This window comes from Hyperolius riggenbachi, chromosome 12 (assembly GCF_040937935.1).
Source record: "Hyperolius riggenbachi isolate aHypRig1 chromosome 12, aHypRig1.pri, whole genome shotgun sequence".
Lineage (NCBI taxonomy): Eukaryota > Metazoa > Chordata > Amphibia > Anura > Hyperoliidae > Hyperolius > Hyperolius riggenbachi.
In genome coordinates, this window is record NC_090657.1 from 206,785,750 (window position 1) to 206,809,960 (window position 24,211).

General features: G+C 40.3%; 1 protein-coding gene across 1 annotated transcript in view; it reads right to left on the reverse strand.

Annotated features, from left to right (window-relative positions):
* The window catches only part of LOC137541034 (uncharacterized), a 117,890-nt gene that overhangs the window by 56,161 nt on the left and 37,518 nt on the right, over positions 1-24,211 (reverse strand). Inside the window, exons 19-39 of the mRNA XM_068262179.1 lie at positions 21,858-21,981; positions 21,631-21,767; positions 20,662-20,917; positions 20,233-20,475; positions 19,864-20,040; positions 19,639-19,784; positions 15,171-15,261; positions 13,517-13,906; positions 12,710-12,836; positions 11,688-11,806; positions 11,358-11,554; positions 10,652-10,835; positions 10,320-10,485; positions 9,526-9,650; positions 8,995-9,303; positions 7,949-8,152; positions 7,706-7,831; positions 7,290-7,460; positions 7,101-7,205; positions 6,691-6,786; positions 5,442-5,591 (exon numbers count right to left, since the gene is read on the reverse strand). Of these exons, the coding sequence (XP_068118280.1) occupies positions 5,442-5,591; positions 6,691-6,786; positions 7,101-7,205; positions 7,290-7,460; positions 7,706-7,831; positions 7,949-8,152; positions 8,995-9,303; positions 9,526-9,650; positions 10,320-10,485; positions 10,652-10,835; positions 11,358-11,554; positions 11,688-11,806; positions 12,710-12,836; positions 13,517-13,906; positions 15,171-15,261; positions 19,639-19,784; positions 19,864-20,040; positions 20,233-20,475; positions 20,662-20,917; positions 21,631-21,767; positions 21,858-21,981 (3,643 nt within the window). The remainder of the gene's footprint in view (positions 1-5,441; positions 5,592-6,690; positions 6,787-7,100; positions 7,206-7,289; positions 7,461-7,705; positions 7,832-7,948; positions 8,153-8,994; positions 9,304-9,525; positions 9,651-10,319; positions 10,486-10,651; positions 10,836-11,357; positions 11,555-11,687; positions 11,807-12,709; positions 12,837-13,516; positions 13,907-15,170; positions 15,262-19,638; positions 19,785-19,863; positions 20,041-20,232; positions 20,476-20,661; positions 20,918-21,630; positions 21,768-21,857; positions 21,982-24,211) is intronic.

Sequence of the window (24,211 nt, forward strand, 5' to 3'; positions counted from 1 at the left end):
CGCATTTTGGAACGCGGAAGGAGCCCGACCTGGCCGCCGGCCTGGCCAGGTCGGGTCGGCCACCGGAGACCACCGGCAGCCTGCGGAGCGGCGCCGAGGGCACCTCCTGCCTGCCACGGGCTGGAGGAAGCCCCAGGTAAGTGGATGCGGATTTTTATTTTTTTTGAAACAGTCCCTGAACCTTCCCTTTAATCTGCTTGTTTTCAGCAAATTGTTTGTAGACTTTCTTGTGCATCATCCTTAAAGAGACTCTGTAACAAAATGTTGAGCCTTATTTCTTCTATCCTATAAGTTCCTATACCTGTTCTAATGTGGTCTGTCTTACTGCAGCCTTTCCTAGTTGCACAGTGGCTGTATTATCTCTGTTATATGATCTAATCTTCTTTCCTCTGTCAGCTCTGTCGGGCTCAAGCAGTCAGGTTGGAATGTGCTGTGCTGCTTGTGATTGGATAGAAGCTATACACACCCTCTCCAGGCCCCCTGCACACTCTGTATGACTCACACACTGAGCTACTCTCAGCCTGTCACTTGCTATGTCTTTTGTTTGTAAACACTGCATAAAACTGGCAATTACAAGCCAGGATTGCAGCAGGGAGTGGCAGAAACAGCACAGAGGGGCCCAGGAGAACATAATGAATAGAATGGTATGCTTTTTATTGTAAGAATTTTAGAGTACAGATCCTCTTTAAAGAAAACTTGAACTGAAAATGAAAATAATTTTACTCAGTTCAGGTTCCCTTTAGGAGGCTTCCTTCTGGGAGGACAACCATGCAGACCAGTTTCATGCAGTGTGCGGCGTATGATCTGAGCACTGACAGACTGACCCCCCACCCCTTCAACCTCTGCAGCAAAGCTGCCGGCACTCATACACCTATTTACAGAAGGCAAGCACTAGATATGATGTGGAGCACATGCCTGTTCTGAGTGGCCTCAAGGCCTGTTATGAGTGGAACCTGCCCTGTTAAACCAACGTATGGTCTTGGCCACTGTGCTGCAGATCAGTTTCAGGGTGTTGGCAATTCTTATAGCCCAACCCATCTTTATATAAAGCAATATTCTTTGTTTTTAAGATCCTCGGAGAGTTCTCTGCTATGAAGTGCCACCTGCTTCCCATTCACACCAGAGACCTTGTAACACTAACAAGTAACATGAGGGAAAAGGTCTATCTGGAGAAAATTTTGAGAATTTTACTTAGAGGTGTACTCAATTTTGTTACCAGCCGTTTAGATATTAATGCTGTGTGTTGAGTTATTTGGATGGGACAGCAAATTTACACTGTTACAAACCATACACTGACTACTTTACATTGTACCAAAGTGTCATATCTTCAGTGTTGTCCCATGTAAAGTTATAATTACATTTGTACAAAAATGTGAGAGGTGTACTCAGTTTTGTGAGATATTGTATGAGTTTAATTTCACTGAAATACAGTCAGATCAGTGGGGCCTATATTGTAATTCAGTGGAGCCAGTCAGGAAAGGAATACAGGAGCTGCTATAGCTGAAATATTTTTAAAGAGACTCTGTAACAAAATTTTCAGCCTTAATTCTTCTATCTTTAAGTTCCTATACATGTTCTAATGTGGTCTGTTTTACTGCAGCCTTTCCTAGTTGCACAGTGGCTGTATTATCTCTGTTATATAATCTAATATTCTTTCCTTTGTCAGCTCAGGCAGGAATGTGCTGCTCTGCTTGTGATAGGATAGAAGTTATACACACCCTCTCCACGTCCCCTGCAGGCTCTGTGTGAGTCACAGACTGAGCTCCTCTCAGCCTATCACAAGCTGGTTAGCAGCCGTGTCTTTTGTTTGTAAACACTGCCTAAAACTGGCAATTACAAGCTAGGATTGCAGCAGGGAGTGGCAGAAACAGCACAGAGGGGCCCAGGAGAACATAATGAATAGAATGGTATGCTTTTTATTGTAAGAATTTTAGAGTACAGATTCTCTTTAAAGTGGACCTGAACTCTTGCACAGGACAGAAGGAAAACATAGAGAAATGCCCCCTGTATGTATTTAGAGAGTTTAGCCTGTCTAATCCCCCCTCATACGTGACTCATATCACTACTGTAATCTGATCTCTCAGCTGTGCCAGCTGACTGCCTCGGCTGAGCAGCTAATTTGTAAACACAGGATGTTAACCCTATGTCTGTTTCCATGAAAGCAGGAAATAGACACGCAGATTTATTGCAGGATTTATATCAGCTGTAACAAATAAATGTTTCTCTTTAAGGGTTATTATGCTGTTGCTTATCTTTTAAAGGAGAGAGGAAGTTCTGTGTTCAGGTCCACTTTAAGTGTAAGCACTGATGACATTATTAACAGGATGTGGATTTCTTTCATACACAAAAAAATTACTTCTGGATTAATATGGTTAATTTCATTTTTTTCTGTAGAGCATGTTAAAAAAAAATGTTTTAAGCCACTCAAAATAATCAACTCAAGAATTTATCAAAATGCAACAGAACCTGGACAGACAGAACCTGGGGGAGACTTGAGCACTCTCCAGTTCACCACTCCTTCCCTTTTGTTTGCACGGCTTTTTTCACTAAGCTGATAATACGAAGCCACTCAGAAAGATTTATCGGACACAGGCGATGGGGTAAAGAGAATTCTTTAGACAATACAGGTACAGCTAGCTATTCATTTGACTTTGTTCCAAAAAAAAAATAGCTAGACAGAGAAGAATCAGAGTCAGAGAGGAGGAGAAAGGACACTCATATACTCATACTCAATTAGTGTTTCAAGGTATCAGGATAAAAAAATATATATATACTGTATTCCTAATAACAGGGTAGTGGATTTCATCCTGACCACATACAAAGCAATATTACCATATTTCTTTGACTTGAAATGCACTTTAATATAATTTAAACTGTCACTAGAAAACATTATACTCTCCTACAGTAAAGATAACTGTTGCCCCCTGTTCTTCAATCATCCTCAATTGTCCAGGAAGGCACCAGTGCTCCCCATCACACTCATTATATTCTACCCCCCAGTAACTGGTTCCCAATCCTCACATTATACACCCCTCCTCAGGAAGGCTCACTGTGGTCCCCAGTACTCACATTATACTCCCCTTCCCAGGAAGGCTCCTTCTTGTCCCCAATCGTCACAGTCTTCCAATCATACTCACCTCCCCAGGAAGTTACCTCTGGTCTCCAGTCCTCACATTAACCTCCATCCCAAATACGCTCTCTGGTCCTCACAGTCTTCCCATCATACTCATCTCCCCAAGAAGGATTTCTGTGTTCCCATCTTCACATCCTTCCCATCATCCTCCTCGCCCCAAGAAGGCTCCGTATACTTCCCTCCCCAGGCAGGCTCCTTCTGGTCCCCAGTACTAACATTATACTTCCATTCTTAAGAAGGCTCCCTCTAGTCCCCAGTCCTCACATTATACTACCCTTCCCAAGAAGACTCCCTCTGGTCCCCAGTACTCACATTATACTTCCCATCATACACTGCTCCCGGAAGGCTCTCTCCTGTCGCCAGTCCTCACAGTATACTCCCCTTCAGAGGAAGGCTCCCTCTTGTCCTTTGTCCTCATATTACACTCCACTCCACAGGAAGGCTCTTGCTGTTCCCTGGTCCTCCCACCATCTCCTTCACCAGAAAGGTTCTCTCTGTGAGTCTGTTATATGGTTGTCCCATCAAAGATTTCCACTGTCATCATTCTCACCTCTGCAGGGGGCTTCTGCTAGTCTGCGATAACCCAATAATTCTTCCACAGGAAGGCAGCTGCTAGTCCGATCTTCCCATTGTATTTCCCTCCCCAGGAAAGCACTGCTGATCCCCCGGTTCTTCCAATTATACTCATGACACGAGAAAAGCTTCCACTGGTCCTCCTCTCCCCTCTTCCCCATACTCAACTCCTTAAGAGCACTCCCTTGTGCTCGCTTCGGCAGCACATATAATAAAGAGCACTCCCTGCTGGACACCAGTTCTCCAATAAAATTTGAATCCTTAGAAAGGCTTCTGCAGGACTTGCCTGTCAGTCCTTATCATCACAAGTCTATTCTCCCCAGACACCACTGCATCAGTAGTGAGAGTCTTCAAGCTGCCATCTCGAATATGGTCATGGCATTTTGCTCCTCTAGGAATTCACACAATGAGATAGCAAGCTTTGAAGGAGGGCAGCTATGCACTTATAGGTGAAGTATCCAGACACCCAAGACTGACAGTGGTGCCAAGGGGGAAGAGGTTTCGCAAAGAAGACATGGACCAGGGACCAGAGGGTGAATCAGTATGTATTGTGTTTGCCACCCATAAGTTTACCAAGATGGATTTCCTTTACACTTCTTTGGTATTCAATAAACAAGACCCTTAATTTGAATACAGACAGAAGAACTGCTTGCCACAACTTCTGAGCCCAAGCTAGTTCAAATGCAGCTGGGAGCTACTTAGAAGAATGACCCCATTATTAGGATGTATTATGATGCATTATGAATCGTTAAGTTCTTAGTGAAGCACAATTTAGCTAATGAAATCGCTATGCTCAGACCAACTGTAGTTGCCTGCCCCTTCTCAGAAGCCAGCCAAGCAAGTAACATTTTCAAAACAGAGTAAGCAATGGTACCCTCCATATACCTTGCAGTTCATCTTCCTTTAAAGAAACATGCCATAGAGTGTTGTTGGATTGGTCAAGTACAAGTGCATAGAATGTACAGTATAGGGTCTCAGCAAAGCTACTTATCAATGCTTACATGACAAGGGGTGGGTGATAGTGTGAAAAAAGTTTCTAGAAATCCATGAACAGTGCATGTTGCAGTGTTTACAACAGCAGAAATGCTATTCTTAGAAATATTTCAAGACATATTGCAAGCAAGGTAAACAGTACCACTGGTATAACTAGGAAAGGGGGGGTGCTGTTATTTAGCCTTAAAGGGAAACTGAAGCGTGTTGCGCCCAAGATGAAGAATAGAAACGCGCTTGTGGACATGTGAGAGTAAGCTCCGCTGCCTACGCTCTGCACAATCTGAGGGGGGGGCACATTAGATGGTGAGATAGAAATGATGTGTAGAAAGATTTGATCAGATAGATCCATCTCTTATCAGATAATGATCAGAAAGGGATCTATCTGTTGGCCACATTGATCAGTGTATGGCCAGCGTTAAAGATAAGGTCAAAGGTCTTGAAAATCTTTTGTGAGAAATTATAGTATTTTCTTTTTTTCTGTTTAGATCAGTATTGTTCCTTAAAATGTAAGGATTAAACGTTTCTTCTGTCTTCTAAATGTCACTGAAGTCCTTTCACACCTAATAAAAAAAACCTTCTACATGATATGTTGATTAAGTAGACTCCGACGCTAGTGATTCTTGCAAAGATCTACATTTTATTAACACTACGACTTTAAGACAACATAACTTAGAGACAAAGTGACAAAGATTTCACATTATGTGCAGCTCTTCATTCACCTTGTGGCTCTCTTGCTCCCTTATTCCTCACTCTTTGTGATCTTGGTGACCTCTCGTGTTTTAGCTCGAAGTTTGTTGACCTGGGATTCAGCAATATCGGCCCTCTCTTCAGCCTCCTCCAGCTCATGCTGAACCTTACGATACTTGGACAGGTTGACAGTGGATTGCTCCTCCTAAATGTTCACGAAAGTAAGAGAAGTCTTTTTAATGTTGAGGTCAGCAGTTGGACTTGTGGAGTTGATTATGAAGATGTTTTTTTTTTTTTTTAATTGAAATAGTAGCTCAGCTGTACAATCATCATCAACATCAGGAACATCAGCCAATTCCACAGCTAAGTCAAAACCAAATCTAAATCCTATGACAGTGTCTCAAGCCCCTGGCAATCAGCAGAAAGGATTCAGAATTGATATCCAATTCCCACATTGATTTACCTATCCTGATATATTTTTAGCTACTGAATGTCAAATAAATATAACAGACTGCAAGGGGGGCACTAAGTAGAAGGGGTAAACACTTATAAGACTGCAAATATAAAAGGATGAATTACCATATATAACAGAAAAAAATTAATAAAATCCGTTTAACCTTCCTGGCGGTATGGACGAGCTCAGCTGGGCCGATTTACAGCAAATAAAGTGAACCGCTGCGTGCAGCGGCGGAAGAGGCCCCCCCCACCGCCAGAGCCCTGCGCTGCCTGGACCAAGCACTTTCGGGCAGCGCAAAGGGCTGAATCGGAGGCGTCTTACCGTCAGGACGTCGGCTGACGTCCATGACGTCATCCCGATCATTGCCATGGCGACGGCGTAAGCCTAACAAGAAATCCCGTTCTTCGCGGGATTTCTTGTTACTTGTGATGGCCGAAAGCGAGTGGGCTTTCATCGGCTTTCATGCTGCTAACTTTCAGTTGGCAGCATGGAAAAAAAAAAGACGTAAAAAAAAACCTGCCACCGCCACCCTGGCAATTTAAATAGAACACCAGGGGGGTTAAAATGTATACATTTTCCTAGCAATGATATCACTCTTTTATAGATTTCATTTATAAATCAAAACGTGTTATCGGTCAGTGTTATAATCGTTTAACCATCTTAACCCTACCTAACCAAGACAAACTTTTCTTAGCTATTTAGCCTCTAATAATTATTGGAGCTATCGCTCAGTTTTTTTTTTGGTATAATATTATATTAATTGTAATTTATACAAAGATTTTGCTAGAAAACTGGTTATGAATCATGCCAAAGAACATTTTATGGAATCATATCAATGGCTACTTACAATTTCTTCAGTCTGCCTCTTGTAGGCCTTGACTTTCAGTTGAAGTTTGTCCACCAGGTCTTGAAGTCTTAAAACATTCTTCTTGTCTTCTTCAGACTGCAAAAAAAAAAAAGAGATCATGGCACCAAACAAGTGTTATTGAGTTATTTATTTAAAAATGACTAGATATATATTGTGTTAAGCTTGCTAACTAAACGTTTTGTGGAAGAAAAAGGTTCAAGAAATCAACACCCAATGTTTTTATTTTCATTGCAGTACTTCCAAAGGAAAGTAAAGCAATATTTTTATAAAGGTAATATTTCAGTGAAAATCATGCACTGCTTAATTTTCCTTCCAGTAATAATGACTGTAATCTGGAACCAAAACAAAGAAATCCATACTACATGCATAAATGATATCATTTTTCTGACCTGGTATGTGAGCTCCTTGACTCTCCTCTCATATTTACGAACACCCTTGATAGCATCTGAGCTACGCTTCTGCTCTGCATCCAATTCATTTTCAAGTTCCCTCACCTGGAAATACACAAAAGTAAGGATGGAGTCAAGTAGTTGAAGTGTTGTTAGATCCTCCTACTTGAAAAAGTTCTTCATACACACCCTGGCCTCTAGTTTCTGGAGCTGCTTCTTTCCGCCTTTAAGAGCTAGTTGCTCAGCCTCATCCAGACGAAGCTGAAGGTCCTTCACTGTCTGGTCTAGATTTTTCTTCATCCTTTCAAGATGAGCACTGGTGTCCTGTTCCTTCTTCAGTTCCTCAGCCATCATGGCAGCCTGGACAAAACCCAATATTTCAAGTTAATAAAGGAAAAGGTGATATGGAGTGCAGCTTACTTGTATAGTTTTGCTGAAAAACACTCATTAATTAGAATAACAATTTTTTTTTGTACCATAATGTCCTCTAACATTGCCAATCTGACTGTGATGCAGGGTACTGAACTGGACCTGCTCCTAAATGTTCAAGTTAATTGTAAGAAGATTAGAAGTTCACCACCAGACAAAATGGTTAAGCCACTTACATCAGTGATGGCCTTCTTGGCCTTTTCTTCTGCATTACGAGCTTCCTGAATAGCTTCCTCAACTTCACTCTGCAGTTGAGCAATGTCACTTTCCATCTTCTTCTTAGTGTTGATCAAGCTGGTGTTCTATTAAATTGAAAGGATGGAGAAAAAAAAACATAAAAGATGTTAATCTGATACCTGTTCCAGTCACGTATGGTATCTGGCTCGTGAATTTGATAAGGGTGAAGGCAAGTTGGTTACCTGTGAGTGCAGAAGCTGGACACGCTCACTTGCATCCAGCAGCTCTTGTTCTGCCACCTTCCTGCTCCGCTCGGTCTGCTCCAGAGCTGCTCTGATTTCCTCAATTTCTGCTTGCATGAGATTTGCTCTACGCTCGACCATGGCCAACTGCTCTTTCAGATCTTCATTTGCTCTGAGGGAATCATCCAGATGGATTTGGACATCCTGGTCACAAGAAAGGCAAAGAATCATCAAGCTGTTTGCATTGTTATTTTTGGACTTTCAGGACTTCTTCAGTTCTGAACTTTTTCTTTTTGACCTGACGCTATCCCATTGATTTATAGACAAAATTATTACAGGCTACTAATATACATGCACTTATCCTTATACATTGGAAAGCATCTTACTTTTTTTTTCAGCTGTGCTCTATTAATACTTTTGAACCCACAAAATAACTTATGTTAATAGTTTTTGCATTAAATAGCTAAATATCTTCAACCCTTGATTACTGCACCATGTAAAATTTTATCTAAATGGAAGATCATAATTGTTTCTTAAACTATAGTGCAAATCAGTGTTTTCCTTCCTTAGTTTTTTGTAATAACGGGACACTGGTAAGTTTTTTTTTTGGGGAAAGTGAGCTATTGCTTAAAATATTGTATGTCTACTCACTCTATCTTCCAGCATATGACTTCAGGAATGAGATACTGGTCAGCTGCAACAAAAACTCTCAGGCACAGGGACAGCTTCTTCCCTCAGGTGGTAGCTATGTTTAATGCAGAACCACACTAGGACTGCCAGGACTTTAAAGTATTACCGCATATAACTGAAAACCAATGCTTCTCATCCTGTTTACTACCACATTACCTTATATACTGTCCCTGACGTGTAATATCTACACTGTGTGTCCTTGTATCATTTTGTTCGTTAACCAACTGTCAAATTTCTTGTAAGTGCAAACTTATTTGGACAAATAACATTGATTCTGAAAATTGATTGTAATCTAGAGTCTGTAAATCAATAATAACAATTTTATACGAAAACAATTTGTAACTGTGGTGATTTACCTTAAGCAGTCCCTGGACATTCCTCAGTTGCTTCTGAGACTCAGCAGCCTGGCGGTTAGCATGACTCAATTGGATTTCCATTTCATTTAGATCTCCTTCCATTTTCTTCTTCAGCCTCAGAGCATCATTCCTGCTTCTGATTTCAGCATCCAGACTACTCTGCATGGATTCCACCACCCTGACATGGTTCCTCTTCAGTTGGTCAATCTCTTCATCTTTCTCAGCAATCTTCCTGTCAATTTCTGATTTTACTTGATTGAGCTCAAGCTGGATTCTGAGAATCTTTCCTTCCTCATGTTCAAGGGATGCCTATGGAATAGAAGACAATTGTGAGACACCCAGAAGTGTTATAATTTAAGATTTTCCCTTTCTTAAGTAGGAGAAAATAACAATCTTTATTATTTTCAGTATTCAGGTCAGGAACTTTCACTAAGCAATCTTGTTCCATAAGAGTTCAAATATGCTGAAATGAATGGCCAAAAAAAACAGTAAAATCCATCAAGAAAACATAATTTGTCTACTGATGGGTACCTCTGCTTCCTCCAGAGCAGTCTGGATCTCACTCTTCTCCTGATCAAGCTGCTTCTTGGCCTTCTCTACTTCATGTAAGGTCTTGGTAGTTTCTGACACCTGTTCAGTAAGATCAGAAATCTCCTCTGTAGAAAAAAACAAAACAAAAACATTTTGTTACTTCTGGCCACCACCAAGTAGAGGACCAAATTCATTAAAATGATCTGATTAGGTCATGAAAAATGCTTCAAGTATGTATTGGGAAATGTAGAGGAATGATTGTAACGAATAGCTTATGGGTTGCTAGAAACATTCATATAAAAAACATGAAGGCATGGTATAGACATGACAGTACTGCTGGCACTTGCAGTATCAGTTTTCTTTTGGTACTTGACTAAGGTGCTGACAGAGAAAGGGATTTCACTTTATCTTTAGTTTTTGCTTACAAACAGGCATCACGCTGACAGTAGAGCTTCTATATATATCGGGCAGGACCAATATACTTGCCTCCTGACCTTGTGATTGCTATAAGTCAATCAGAGTTCTTGAAAGGGCATGGACGGCTCTGGTCTTAAAGAGGCCATAGCCGTCCGGTCCCAACAACGTTAATAGTTGTTTAGTAGGTTCTATCACAACCAAGAGGGACAAACTAATGCAATGTCACTCGACAAAACTATGAAGTACACCAATTTCAGAAGTGAGTGCAATCTACAACAGTTTCTCTACAAACTAAATTTGTACTGAAGAAATGAATAGCAGGATAATGGTAACAGAACAGAAAATTCAGGATTCATTTGATCATAGGAGGTCATTACGTTGCAAGTTCTTGTTCTCTCGCTTGATAGTCTCCAGGTGGTCCAAGGATTCTTCATAAGCATTCTTTATCTTGAAGAGCTCAGTGCTGAGTGATCGAGATTCTTTCATGGAAGCTTCCAATTCTGCCTGGGACTCCTCAAACTTCTGCTTCCATTCAGCCAGGATCTATGGAATGTGGAGGCATACAATGACATTAATAAATTATCCATGACATAAATGCAGTATAAACTAGAATACTAGGGAAAAATATTTACACCAAGCAATATGAGATGCAACTAATGTTTTCTCTAGATATTCAGGTCAATATAGCTCCATAAAATTAAATACATACCTTATCAAAGTTCTTCTGCTTCTTGTCCAGGGCGGCACAAGCACTGTTGGATCTCTCCACATCAACCATAAGATCCTCAACTTCATTCTGAAGCCTCTGTTTGGTCTTCTCCAAAGATGCACACTTGGAATTTACAGCCTCAATGTGCTCCTCAGCGTCCTGCAATCGCTGAGCCAGCTTCTTTCTAGTATGATATGAGTAAACATGTTGCAGATATTCTTGAACTTTTTAAAGCCCCCAAAAAGTCAACAGTTTCCTTAATCCAACTTCCAAACCAGATAATGCTAATCTGATCTACATTTTGGTTTTGGCCATTTTAAACCAGGAACGTATTCCAGGATGTCAAAAAGCCTTTTAAATGTTTAAAAGGAGCCCGATGTGAGAGACATATAGAGGCTGCCATATTTATTATTTGCTTTTAAACAATACCAGTTGCCTGGCAGTCCTGCTGATCTTTCCAGGCAGTGGTGTCTGAATCACACACCTGAAACAAGCAAGCAGCTAATCCAGTCAGATTTTTTGTGAGAAACCTCTGAACTGCATGGCTATGAGTATTAGAAGCAGGGGATCAGCAGGACAGACAGGAAATGTGCATTGTTTAAAAGAAAATGTCAGCTTCCATATGTCTCACCTCAGGTTCCCTTTAAATATTTATAATGTATTGCAAAAAAAGGATCAGCAATGGGTAAAATTAGCAGCTACTTACTTGGCTTCCTCAAGTTCCTCTGTGCGTTGTATGGCATCTGTCTCATATTTTGTCCTCCACTGAGCAACTTCACCATTGGCCTTAGACAATGAGCGCTGAAGCTCAGCCTTGGCCTCCTGTTCCTCTTCATATTGCTCCCGTAAGAGGTCACAGTCATGTCGGGAAGACTGTAAGCCATGGGCAAGAGCGTTCTTGGCCTGTATAGAAAAGCACATATAAGAATTATTTTTATTAGAAGAAAAAAAGACAGTTTGAGTTGTTTATAACAGGAGTTAGATTGGTGACTACACCTAACAGTCACATCAAAGGTTTTACAAATATATGTTATACCTTTGTCTCCTCCTCAAGTTGTCTCTTTAGCTCTTCAATTTGTTGAGTAAAGGCCTGCTTTCCTCGAGAAAGCTGGGAAATCAAGGAATCTCTTTCTTCCAGTTGGCGAGCATACTCCCCTATTAAAAATAAGTCATAGATATTTACTGTAAAATCCAGACTATAGACTGAGGAATGGATTTAAGACATGTAGCCCAGTTTTCCAGGCCACCTATGAAAAAATCCTTGCTATACATGAACATATTTTAAATAAAATTAAAGTTTACAAAATAAAGGGTCGATTATAAAGTAACTCTGAATACAGTTCACTATTTGGTCTATTTAAAAATGGTTTTCAGTATCATTCATGATACTGAAAACTGTTGTTAAATTGTACAAAAACAATCCAAAGGGAATCGATTGGATATGGTGGAGCAATAGATTACTGGCAGATTCGATCAAAATGATCAAATGAAATGGATCAAATAGATCAGAACAATCAAGGAGTGTATGGCCCAGTCTAAAAAGACACTTGCACAATTAACTTACATTAAAATAAGTGTAAACTTTAATTCAAATATTGAATCAGTTCTATACAACCCATTTTTGTAATTTTAAGTTATCAAAAAATGCCTTTACACTTCAATTTGCAGCCAGTTGTGATTTTGTGGGTGGTTATATAGAAATGTAATCCCTTGCAAGGAACACGGCAGTACATTGGTGAAAAAAATCACCAAAACCTCCCTTTGTAGTGTTAGCATTTCATCTGCAGACAAAGCCAGTAACCACTTTTATTCAGGCGCTCAGTCAGCTCACCTGTATAACCCAGCAATTGTCTGACATAGTATTCTATGAAATCACTAGTAATTGTTACAGTTGAGGAGGATTTTTTTTTTTTGGTACACAAAAGTTTAGATTCCCTTTAATGGCACATATAATATAATGTGCTGGTAAGGATACATTTATAAACACGTGTGAATGCTGCAGTAATACGTTCACGTCATTTTTTAATGCGGTTAGCATTTTTATATCATGAAAATTACCATTTTCAGTTTGCAGACGGGCCCTTTGAATATTGATGTCATTAATCTGTCTTTGATGTTCCTCATCTTTAGTCTTCAGCTCACTCAGCTGGTCTTCCAGTGTTCGGGAGATCTTCTCATAGTTGGCCTGTGGATAGCATAAAGAAGTATGTCTTGCTTGTAGGCGTGACGCGTGAGTAGATTTTTAGCATCCGATAAGTTCAAGTTACATTATTATTTTTAAGCTCTCCTACTTTATTTTCTGAAGTCATCTGACACTGAATTAGGGATTACTGACAGAATAGAGAAGATTTTGGGCTGCTGGCTTTTGTATAGGAGGAAAGTCCACTAACCTTTCCTGACCACAACACTTCACCAGGCAGGTACACTATTGTCTGCACTTTCAAACTTTAACTCCAGTCATTAACTTTTAATCTCAGTGGTTGTGCTTCACCATGACTAGGTAATGAGGACTAAAAAAGATAATGCTAGAAGACAGACAAACATCTCAATAAGACCATGTCTTTGAACATTTGTAGACGTTTTAAAGTTCCTCAAGTTAATAACTTTAAATTTAGTCTAGAAAAAACGAACTATTGTGTTAAACACTACCCATTAGTCATTTCTCCCGCTGAATAGACTCATATGAGCACTCACCCCAAGAATCACCATCAAAATCACTAACAGTGCTTAATTTAACATATAGAGAACAGAGTTCCTGGTGGTGTCTGATATGGCTCAGAAAACTAAACTGCCCTGCTAATGGATGTAACAAGTTGAGGTAATGCAGACAGAAGTTTACTTGCTTCTAAAACATCCCTCACTAACCTTGGCTTTGGAGACTGACTCCATGTTGCTAGCAAGGTCATCAATCTCCATCTTCAGTTCACTCTTTTCCTTCTCTAGCTTCTGCTTGACGCGCTGAAGGTTGTCTATCTGTTCCCCAAGTTCAGCAGCGCTATCAGCGTGCTTCTTTCTGAGAGCTGCTGCAGTAGCTTCATGCTGCAAGGTGGACTCCTCCAGGTCACGCCTCATCTTCTGAAATTCAGCCTCACGCTTCTTGTTCATTTCAATCTGAGTAGAAGTTGCACCACCAGCTTCCTCCAGACGCTCGCTGATCTCTTCAAGCTCTCGGGAAAGATCAGACCTCTGTTTCTCTGCCTTGGCACGGGCTGCCCGTTCTGATTCAATCTCCTCTTCCAGTTCCTCAATGCGGGCCTAACATTAAAAAAATTAGCTAAAATGAGAAAACTCTACAACTACTTTGGCTGCATATTAGTTTGCTCTATAATTCTCTATTGTCTGTGATTATCCATTTCCTTGTTGCCCAAATGTCTACAGTGTGACTGCAATAAGTAAACATGTCCATACATTTACTTCAGGTTATATTATACTGTTTAAAGTGGGAAATATGATAGCCTGGAATTACCTTCATTTTTCTAATGTTAAACCTCTACTCTGTGTTATTCTGTAAGGCCCCGTTCATACTGTCAGCGTTTGCAGAACGCATAGAAAAGCAAAGAAAACGCATATGCGTTTTTCTTGCATTTTTGCATGTTGAAAGGAAGTGCGTCACACAGGAAACAATGGGAAACGCTGAGGGAAACGTACGCTAAGAACGCAATAGTACGCGTTTTTGATACGCGTCCATAGACTTTCATTGTGTCCGTTTCTGTGCGTGACGCACAGAACTGCGTGCAGCAATGCGGATGAGAAACGTATGCGTCACATACGCATACATGTGAACGAGGCCATTAGAAAACATTAGTAGCCGTTTCTATGTGCAAAGTCTGCCCGTATGCGTTCTGGAAAAGCGGCTAGGAACGCACATAGTCTGAACAGGGCCTAAGAGTCTAGATTATGGGAAAATATCAGCAAATACAAATATTTATTGGTGTTACCTGTAATATAAGCCAATAAACATATTTTAGAGGTCAAGATTAGATTAAATTAAAATTCATAAAAGAATGTATGTCTTCCATAAAGCTACAGGCATTTTGGTTATTCATTCATAAGATCTTTAAATGCTCCTTATGTCCCCACTCCCCAATACACCTATGACTTTTAAAAGGTATACTCCTGCCGAAAGATCCTGAAAGCAATGCCCATACTGTCCCTTATCTTCTCTACTCTAGCTGTGTATATAATGATGCTGGTGATGCTCACGTTCTTCATGTAGGACCCATAGGTACCATCCAGTTCTACCTGGCTGCCCCAAAAGTAGGCACTCCCACTGTAAGCCTGATTTCAACTTTCCAATATGTGAAAAAAACACTACAATAGCAGATTTCAAATAATGTCCGATTATACAAAAAAAAATGCTTCTGTGACTGTTGAAGAAACCTATGATCAAATAAAGGATGTTTTATATAGTTCTGTGGCCTGTCATTTGTGGCTTTCAGTACCGATGAGATAATTTCTCAATGATACCACTATAAATCATTATCTAACTCACTTATTACTTTAGAAGATTCATATGTACCTGGAGCTCTTTGATCTTCTTCTGCAGTTGGGCACCGAGGGCCTGCTCATCTTCAATCTTACTGGCGTACTGGCTCATTTCAAAGTCTTTCCTGTCAATCAATAAAGAAGGAATTGGCAATTTGGATTAAAGAGGTATTGTCAGCCACAAAATAAAATACCATTTACCCACTGCTCTGTGTTTAACCACTTGAGGACCGCTGTGTTAAACCCCCCTAAAGACCAGGCCATTTTTCTCATATTCGGCCACTGCAGCTTTAAAAGCTCGCTGCAGGGCCCCACAACTCAGCACACAAGTGACCCCCCCCCCCTTTTCTCCCCACCAACAGAGCTCTCTGTTGATGGGGTCTGATCGCCCCGCAGTTGTTTGTTTTTTTTATAAATATTTTTGTTATTTAACCTATTTTGGTTCCTGGACGTAGAGACTACGTCCAGGAACCATGCGCGCTACCGCGAGCTCCCACGGCCGATCGCGCGCGTGCACGTGTGCTCCCGGCCCGCGGTTCGTTAGCCAGGCAATCAGTGAATCGGGCTATGGTGCCCGATCACTGATTGCTTCCCCCCGCTGAAAAAGCGACAGCTTCTCTCGGAAGCTGTGCTTTTTCTGGCTGTCACCTCCCCCATGCGTCGCTCTAAGCGTGTGTTACGCTTAGAGTGATGTCATGTAAACAAACTCATGGCCGCCATCTTGTGGCCAAAAAGTAATACTACAACTGAAAGTAAAAAAAAAAAAAAAATTAACACACATTTACATTATAAATCTATTGTTTACCTCCCACCCTCCCAAAACTACCCAAATAAAATGTTTACTATAAAAAAAAAACATGTAAATATTTACCTAAGGGTCTAAACTTTTTAAATATCAATGTAAAGATGAAATATTTCTATATTTTTTTTATTTTAAACTTGTAAATAGTGATACATGCAAAATGGAAAAAATGCACCTTTATTTCCAAATAAAATATTGTCGCCATACATTTTGATAGGGACATAATTTTAACGGTGTAATAACCGGGACATATGGGCAAATACAATATGTGAGTTTTAATTATGGAGGCATGTATTATTTTAAAACTATAATGGCTGAAAACTGAGAAATAATGAATTTTTCAATTTTTTTTCTTATTCTTCCTGTTAAAATGCATTTACAGTAAAGTGGCTCTTAGCAAAATGTACCCCCCAAAGAAAGCCTAATTGGTGGCGGAAAAACAAGATATAGATCAGTTCATTGTGATAAGTAGTGATAAAGTTATAGGCTAATGAATGAGAGGTGAACATTTCTCACATGAAAACGTCGGAACGCGAATGGGTTAATTTTAAATAAATTTACTTTTTTTTTCAGGTCCTTCCCTCTGCCTGCCTATCACAGCGATCAGCTGTGATAGGCTGCAGCCTATCACAGCAGATCGCTCTTTTGCCTCCCAGGGGGACAGCCATGTCACACGGCTGTCCCCAGTACAGCGCTGCCTTAGATCGCAGTGCTGTACGGACTTATTAGATGGCGGTTTCTCCGGCTAACAGTCTCCGAGCGGCGATCACTGCTGGGAGACTGAAGGCGGAGCAGAGTAAGCAGATATGCGTGCAATCTTCTGCTAGCCCCATAGGAAGCCATTCATGCCAATCGGCGTGGATCGGTCCTGGGGCTGCCACCGTGTTCACTCCAATTGGCGTGGAGCAGTCGGCTAGTAGTTAATATGCAGCCTGCAACCTACCTTGCATTGCAAGCATTCCGATATAATCATAAATGTTTCTGCTGTAATAAATCTTATCTCAGTCAGCCTGGCTCTGTTTCTGCCATTGCCAACAAAAAGAAGCTTGTTACCCCACTCCCACATACCTGCTCCTCACTGATTGGTTGAGGGCAGTTCAGTGAGCTGCTGAAATATGATATATACTGCGCTCACATGCATTACAAAGCAAGCTAGCTATGACAGTGCAGTTTCTAGAAGAAAAAAAAAGTAATGGAAGAAATTATCAGGATTGTCTTCAGTCAGAGGGAATCAAGATGGCAAATGCCAGGAAAAAAAGTTCTCTTTATTTACTATATAAAATTTACTGAAATTAAAACATGGGCCTCAATTCACTAAGCTTATCTCCTGTTTCTAGAGTTATCACCATGTAGTATTCAGTAAACATTTTACCTCAGGCAAACCTAAAGTTAACTCTTCTGTCTTTAAGTTAACTCTTCAATCCTTAAAATAACTCCAGAATTCTAAAGTTAAATTAACAGCCTGTTAATTAACTGCATGTGAAAATAACTACAGAGGAGGTAATTTAACTACAGAGGAGGTCATTTAAGGAATGAAGAGATAAGATAACTCTCTCACTGTGTGGAGTAAGTTTTCCCTCCCCTATTTTCTCCAGCGTGATCTTAGTGAATTGAGGCCATGGACAATACAATACATGTTACATACGTAGTTCAAGTAGTTATCTACGTGTGTGTGTGTGTTTCCTGGGATAGTATGGCTGTCTCTGCTGCTTAAACATGTAACTTGCAAAGAAACAGGATGTAACAATCTGATGAGCCTCATTGCAGTCCCTGTACATAGCTCTCAACAAGCCCTTTCCTTAGTTTTCCAGGTGAAACTAAAGCCTGCCAAACCCTGCTAGAACAGTACAATTTCAGCAGGTCTGGCCTGTTGAGGTGAGTCACTGTTAAGCATTGTCCTCCCAGAACTGAAATCACCCCTACAGGAGTTGAAATACCTAAGGAAAGCACAACAAAGCAGTTGTGTGTTGCTGCTAATGAAGGTAAGGCTGAGGTTTTCAAAGGACAAGCCTTGTCTTTATGCTACTATGGGAAGGAAAAGCCCAAGAGCTGTAGCTAAAACCTCACAGCATTAGGGTCCCTGGGGCTGCTGGTGTTGATTACTGGAGTGGAGTCTGATGCTGCAGACCAAAGCCTGGGACCAACCAACCATCTGGTTACTAGAGGAATATTCAGGATATATACTAGACCTCATTCTGGTATCATCTGTGACTGTACGCCAGCTGGGATTTATGGATCCTATCCTTTGTCTATTTTTGGAACATCGAGTCTACTTATTTAAACCCAGTACACAAATCCATTTTTGATTGGCCAATGATTGGCCAATTTTACCACTTCCATTTATGGTAGCTTATCTACACAATCTGTCCATAGTATTTAAAGTCTCTTGACCCTCATGCTACATTGAGGTGGTAAAGTTGGTCAGTGATTGGCCAATATTAATTGATTACTGTCCGTCCTCTTTTTCCCTGTTGCCTAGGCTCATTGCTGTTGGAGCTTTATGCACTGTTAGTGGATGTTTTCCATTATTTACGGGGTACAAATTGTGCCCAAAAAAAGAACTCCGTTATTACACCTTTACATGAAAAATGTTCTTTGTGACTAGTTCCCCACATTTCTATAACAGGCAATGGTAAAATATAACATTGGCTATACTGGAATAAGTCAGGTTTAGCGCTAGCCTAGCACTAGCTACATGACAGCCGCTGAGCAGCGGCATCCCCCCACCCCCTCCGATCGCCTCCGGCGATCAGGCCCGTCAGGAAATCCCGTTCTGAATGGGATTTCCATTAAGGCTTCCCCCGCCGCCATGGCGACGGGCGCGATGACGTCACCGACGTCATGACATCATAGGGAGTCCCGATCCACCCCTTAGCGCAGCCTGGCACTGATTGGCCAGGCTGCGCAGGGGTCCCGGGGGGGGGGGGGTGGACCCCCTGTAACATGGTGAGCGGCGGCAAATCGGCGGCGATCGGTGAGTTCACGCAGCTAGCAAAGTGCTAGCAAAGTGCAACAACAAAAAAATTTACGAAAATCGGCCCAGTAGGGCCTGAGAAATAGTCCTGCGTGGCATAGCCCGAGCTCAGCTCGGGCTTACCGCCAGGAAGGTTAAGAAAACGTAATTCTGTTTTAGAGTTCAATAGACAATTAATAAAATGTTAGGGCAATTAATCAGAAAGGACTCAGCAGAAGCACTGCTAAATAAGTAGCCTAATTAATGTACCAAGTTTCAATTCAACTACTTCATTATTAAGTAGTGTAAACTGTTATTCAGAAGCCCTACCACTTCCACTCATTACTTGCAGTGTCTTTATATCACTATCTCTAACCCTTTCACTCTGCTATGCCCATACTGGACTTTACCCATGTACAATAGTCTTTTCTCATTGAACATTCTCATTATAATCTGTACAAACAATCCTGAGCATATCTGTCAATAGTAAACGATAGTGAACGTATATGGAGTGCTTTTCTAAGAAGCTCTGACGTGGTTACCTCTCGGAATCATATTTTTTGTGTGGAAGTAGAAAATTGCTGTGGACTTAAAAATCAACACTCGACAATTCTTTACTTACAACATATTTAATTGTTAATATTTTGTGTGTTTTACCAATAAAAATAACTGAAATGATAAAGCACTGAACTCAAATTCTTTTCAATTTTATATTTTTTTCAAGAGAGTGTTTGTAGAGAAACTTACTTTTTCAGTCTTTCATCCAGTTGTTGTCTATCATTTTCAAGGTCCATGAGCGTTTCCTGAGCCAGCTTTAGGTCACCCTCAAGTTTCCTTTTGGCTCTTTCAAGGTCCATGCGCAACTTTTTCTCTTGCTCCAGAGAGCCCTCAAGCTATAATAAGACATCATACTTTAGGAACCCAATTGCAGACCTTTTAGTAAGTGGCTTAACGGTGCAATGTTTTACTCACATCATCAACTTGTTGCTCAAGTTTGGTTTTGGCTTTGGTCAATGTGTTCACTTTGTCCTCTTCAGCTTGGAGATCATCAAGAGTTTGCTGGTGTGCTTCTTGAAGAGCTTTCTTCTCTTTGGTAAGTTTAACAATGTTCTCATCTAAAGCGGCCATCTCTTCTGTAAGGTTCTTAACCTTTTGGCAAAATAATTACATTAAATTATATTTTGTCCATTTTAGCTTTTTAAGTGGATTTCACACTTGTATGTCTCAACCGCTTTCCCCCCTGAGAACATTTAGAACAAAGCTAGAACTAGTGCTAGGGAAGATGAGTGAATCTATTTTCTTGGACAACTGTAATACCGTGGTTCATTTATTATGGCTTACTTTGTTTTCTGTAGCATGCTTCTCCTTCTCTACTTTAGCCAGTGTCAACTCAAGGTCATCAATGTCTTTTTTCAGCTCAGAGCACTCATCTTCTAGTTTCCTCTTTTTGGCTGTAAGTTCAGCATTTGACTCCTCCTCATCCTCCAACCTCTCATTAAACTCTTTGATCTTTGCTTCAAGTTGGATTTTGGATTTTATCAGCTGATCACATCTTTCCTCTGCATCTGTTAAGTTCTCAGATTCCTGTTGATGAAAGATACATATTTTTTAAAGCTAAAAATAAACTTTCAGATTCAAATTGAAGAGTTGTAAACAGAGTTCACTTGTCAGAAAATATTGAAACCTCAATAGTTTTCTGTACCCCATTTCCTGATTTTTATTTCTTTTTCTGAACTGAGATTTTCATAATGACATGTGGTAGATACTCACAGACTGAACTTGGAGTTGAAGGTCATTTTTCTCTTGAAGAACTTTGACCATCTTCTCCTCAAGCTCTTTCCTCTTAGCCTCTGACTTGGCCAGAGCCTCTTTTGTCTTCGCAAATTCTTCTTTCATGTTTGCAAACTCTTTCTCAGATTCAGCACTCTTCAGAAGAGGCTTGATCTTGAAGTACAGCTTCATCCATGGCCAGGTCTTCACATTCATGAAAGCACGGATGTTGTACTGAATAGAAAATAAGGCTTCCCTGCAAAGAAAGACTTGAGTTCTTAGTCAGGTTTTTATTCATAGTGCAAATAATAGGGAAAAGGTTTTTTTTTTAGTCTGGATAAACTTGAAACCAACCAAGTACTTTTCTTAAAGGGGAACTGAAGTAAGAGGTATACGGAGGCTGCCATATTTTTTTCCTTTTAATCAATACCAGTTGCCTGGCAGCCCTGCTGGTCTATTTCTCTGCAGTAGTATCTGAATAACACCAGAAACAAGCATGCAGCTAGTCTTGTCAGATCTGACTTTAAAGTCTGAAACACCTGATCTGCTGCATGCTTGTTCAGGGGCTATGGCTAATAGTATTAGAGGCAGAGGATCAGCAGGGCTGCCAGGCAACTGGTATTGCTTGCAAGGAAATAAACATGGCAGCCTCCATATACCGCTCTCTTCAGTTCCCCTTTAAAGGGAAGGTCCGAGCTAAACCCCCCCCCCCCCAAGATCTGCCAGGGGCTGGAGGAAGCCCCAGTTAAGTAGATCTTGTTTTTTCTTTTCAGCTCGGATCTTCCCTTTAAACATTACTTAATACCCCAACATGGTTCCCCTAAAGCTCTGCCATTTTTACATGTGAACCCCTCACTGTTGTGTTCATTGTATGAATAGAGTCCCAGAATTACAAAGTACAATTAGCTGCATTTCAACATTTCTGCAATATAACTGCCCTGCAGTTACATTCTTGGGACAATCAAGTACCTCCTTTCCATCATCTTCTTGAATTCCTGCCTCATCAAGAACCCTCTGCAGAGGGCCTGAGTACGCGTGATGACATGTGCTAGCCGATCATCTCGCATCTCTTCAAGGGTGCCCAGAAGACCAGCTTTGAAGAACACCTTTCAATATGACAGATGCAATAATGTGGTCATTCAATATTACAATATAAATACCATAAAACATAAAGCTACCATTTGTGTGCTAAGCACCTTGGTATGGCCAAATTTGTACTGTGTGTGGTCAACATCAATGGATCCAAGAAGCTTCTCAGAGGCCTTCTTGCTGTCAATGAACTGACCTTCCGGGATAGCGCTTGCATTCAAGATTTTGTATCTGGAAAAACAGAATGAAGTTCCAATGAGGACATTTCTGCCACTTGAGAATAATTGAGAGCAGTTTGTCAGCTATAGAAATTATAAAACAAAAGAAGCCTGACTGAATAACAAAAGAACAAAACGCAAGGGAAATTACCAGCATGCATCATACACACTTTATCAGCGGATTCAAATCAGAATGTAAATTGCAATACTGTTTTTTGTTTATTGATGAGTGATTACCTAGTAAATAGCTTTTGCAGACATTTCTTCAGTACCACATATCACCCAGTGCTTCACTATCTCTCTATTAGTTAATGTTATTTATCTTCAAATTTTTATAAAAAAAAAAAAAAAAAAATCAAAAAAAAAAAATCAATGTCCCCCTGAACACTTTTTTTTAACTTCTTGCCCCTCGTGCAGGTTGGCAGTGACAGAATATCTGAGCTGCCCAGTGAGATGATGGTGGTGATTCAGCCTTAACAGTACCACTAGTGATGGTCATCAGGGGTGTCTCTAGCCATTTTGTCACTCCAGGCAAGAAAACCTGTGGCGCCCCCGCACGTGTGGTGCCCCCTGATAAAAATAATCGTAACGCAGCAATGTTTCACCATAAGATAATCATAATGCGCCAATCTTTCACCAGAAAATAATTATAACGTAGCAATGATTCACCATAAAATATTCGTAATGTGGCCAGCGTTCACCAGAAAATCATAATGTCGCCAACGTTCACCAGGAAATAATCGCAATGTGGCCAGCATTCACTATAAAATAATCGTAATGTGGCAATCTTTCACCAGAAAATAATCATAATCTGGTCAGCGTTCACCAGGAAATAATCGTAATGTGGCCAGCGTTCACCAGAAAATAATCGTATGTGGCCAGCATTCACCAGAAAATAATCGTAATGTGGCCAGTGTTCACCAGAAAATAATCGTAATGTGGCCAGTATTATGCAGGAGAACAGCCAAAAGGATAAAAGGAAGCTAAATGAGCTTAAAAACCAAATTCTTGGTAAATAGAGGAGGTAGTGGTGGACTTACCTCCTCCAAGTGGACACACAACGACTGTAGTAAACACAGTCAATATATTTTATTTATGAACTCCAAATATGCAACGCGTTTCGCAGGTTTGATCCCGCTTCATCAGGCAATAACAACGGAGCAATAGCATATGTGGTCAGTAAAAGAGCCAGGCACCTCTGTCAAACAGAGGTGCCTGGCTCTTCTACTGACCACATATTCCTGTGGATTTTGGGTACCTGGAGTCAGAGTTGGGGGTTTCATAAGCTGAGAAGTCGGGAGTTGGATGATTTTTGTACCTCTCTTATATTGTACTTCTCTTAAACTTCCTCACCTTACATACTTTTCACTTCAACTTTAAGGGGCCCTAATTCAGAAATAGACAAGTTCCTATTTGCAATTAGCTTTTTCTCCTGGCTTTTTTCCTAGGTGATATTTTTATACCTTGCCTGTAAAATGCCATTTAAACCACCAACAAGCAAGAAAATACTCAAAATAATGTTGTTAACACGTCTTCACCTTCTTTCTGTGCTTTTTCAATTGTGTTGAAAAGTTATTTTAAAAGAGAAGATAAAAAATGATCTCATGAGTTGAGAGAACATGTTAATTTAATGAGGGACAAGGGTTTGAATTTTCTCCCAAGAGATACTTTTTACCTTCTCAGCAAAATAACTTTTCAGCACTTTGCAATTGAAAAGGTAACAAAAAATATGTGAAAAAAAGTACTATTAAACTTATTTTGAGAATTTTCTTGGTAGCTGGAGCCTAGAAAAGTATATAATGGATAAAGTACATTTCCTGTGAGGAAAAGTCAGGTGAAAAGTTAATTGAATAGGGGCAAAGGAGAGTAGAGTCATGAGTCACAGGAGATATTTTTGCACCCTATCAATAAAATATGTTCCAACACTAAAGCAAGGAAATACTCAAAATAATTATGATATTCTTTACTTACTTTTTAGTACTTTTTCAGTTTTTAGGTACTAACGTTTTTTTGGTAACTAGGATGAAAAATTACCTCCTGCGAGAAAACTCGGGGGAACTTTTAATTGAATAGGGGCCAATGATAGATAAAGCATGAATGCAGACAGATAATTTGTGAGTTAAAGGGATGCTATCGATTAATATGTGTTTTTTAACCTGAGTAGAAAGAGCTCCTGAAGGGCTGGTACATAATAATGTATACATTTAATTTGCTTATCTCTTTTGTTTACTGTAACAAATTCC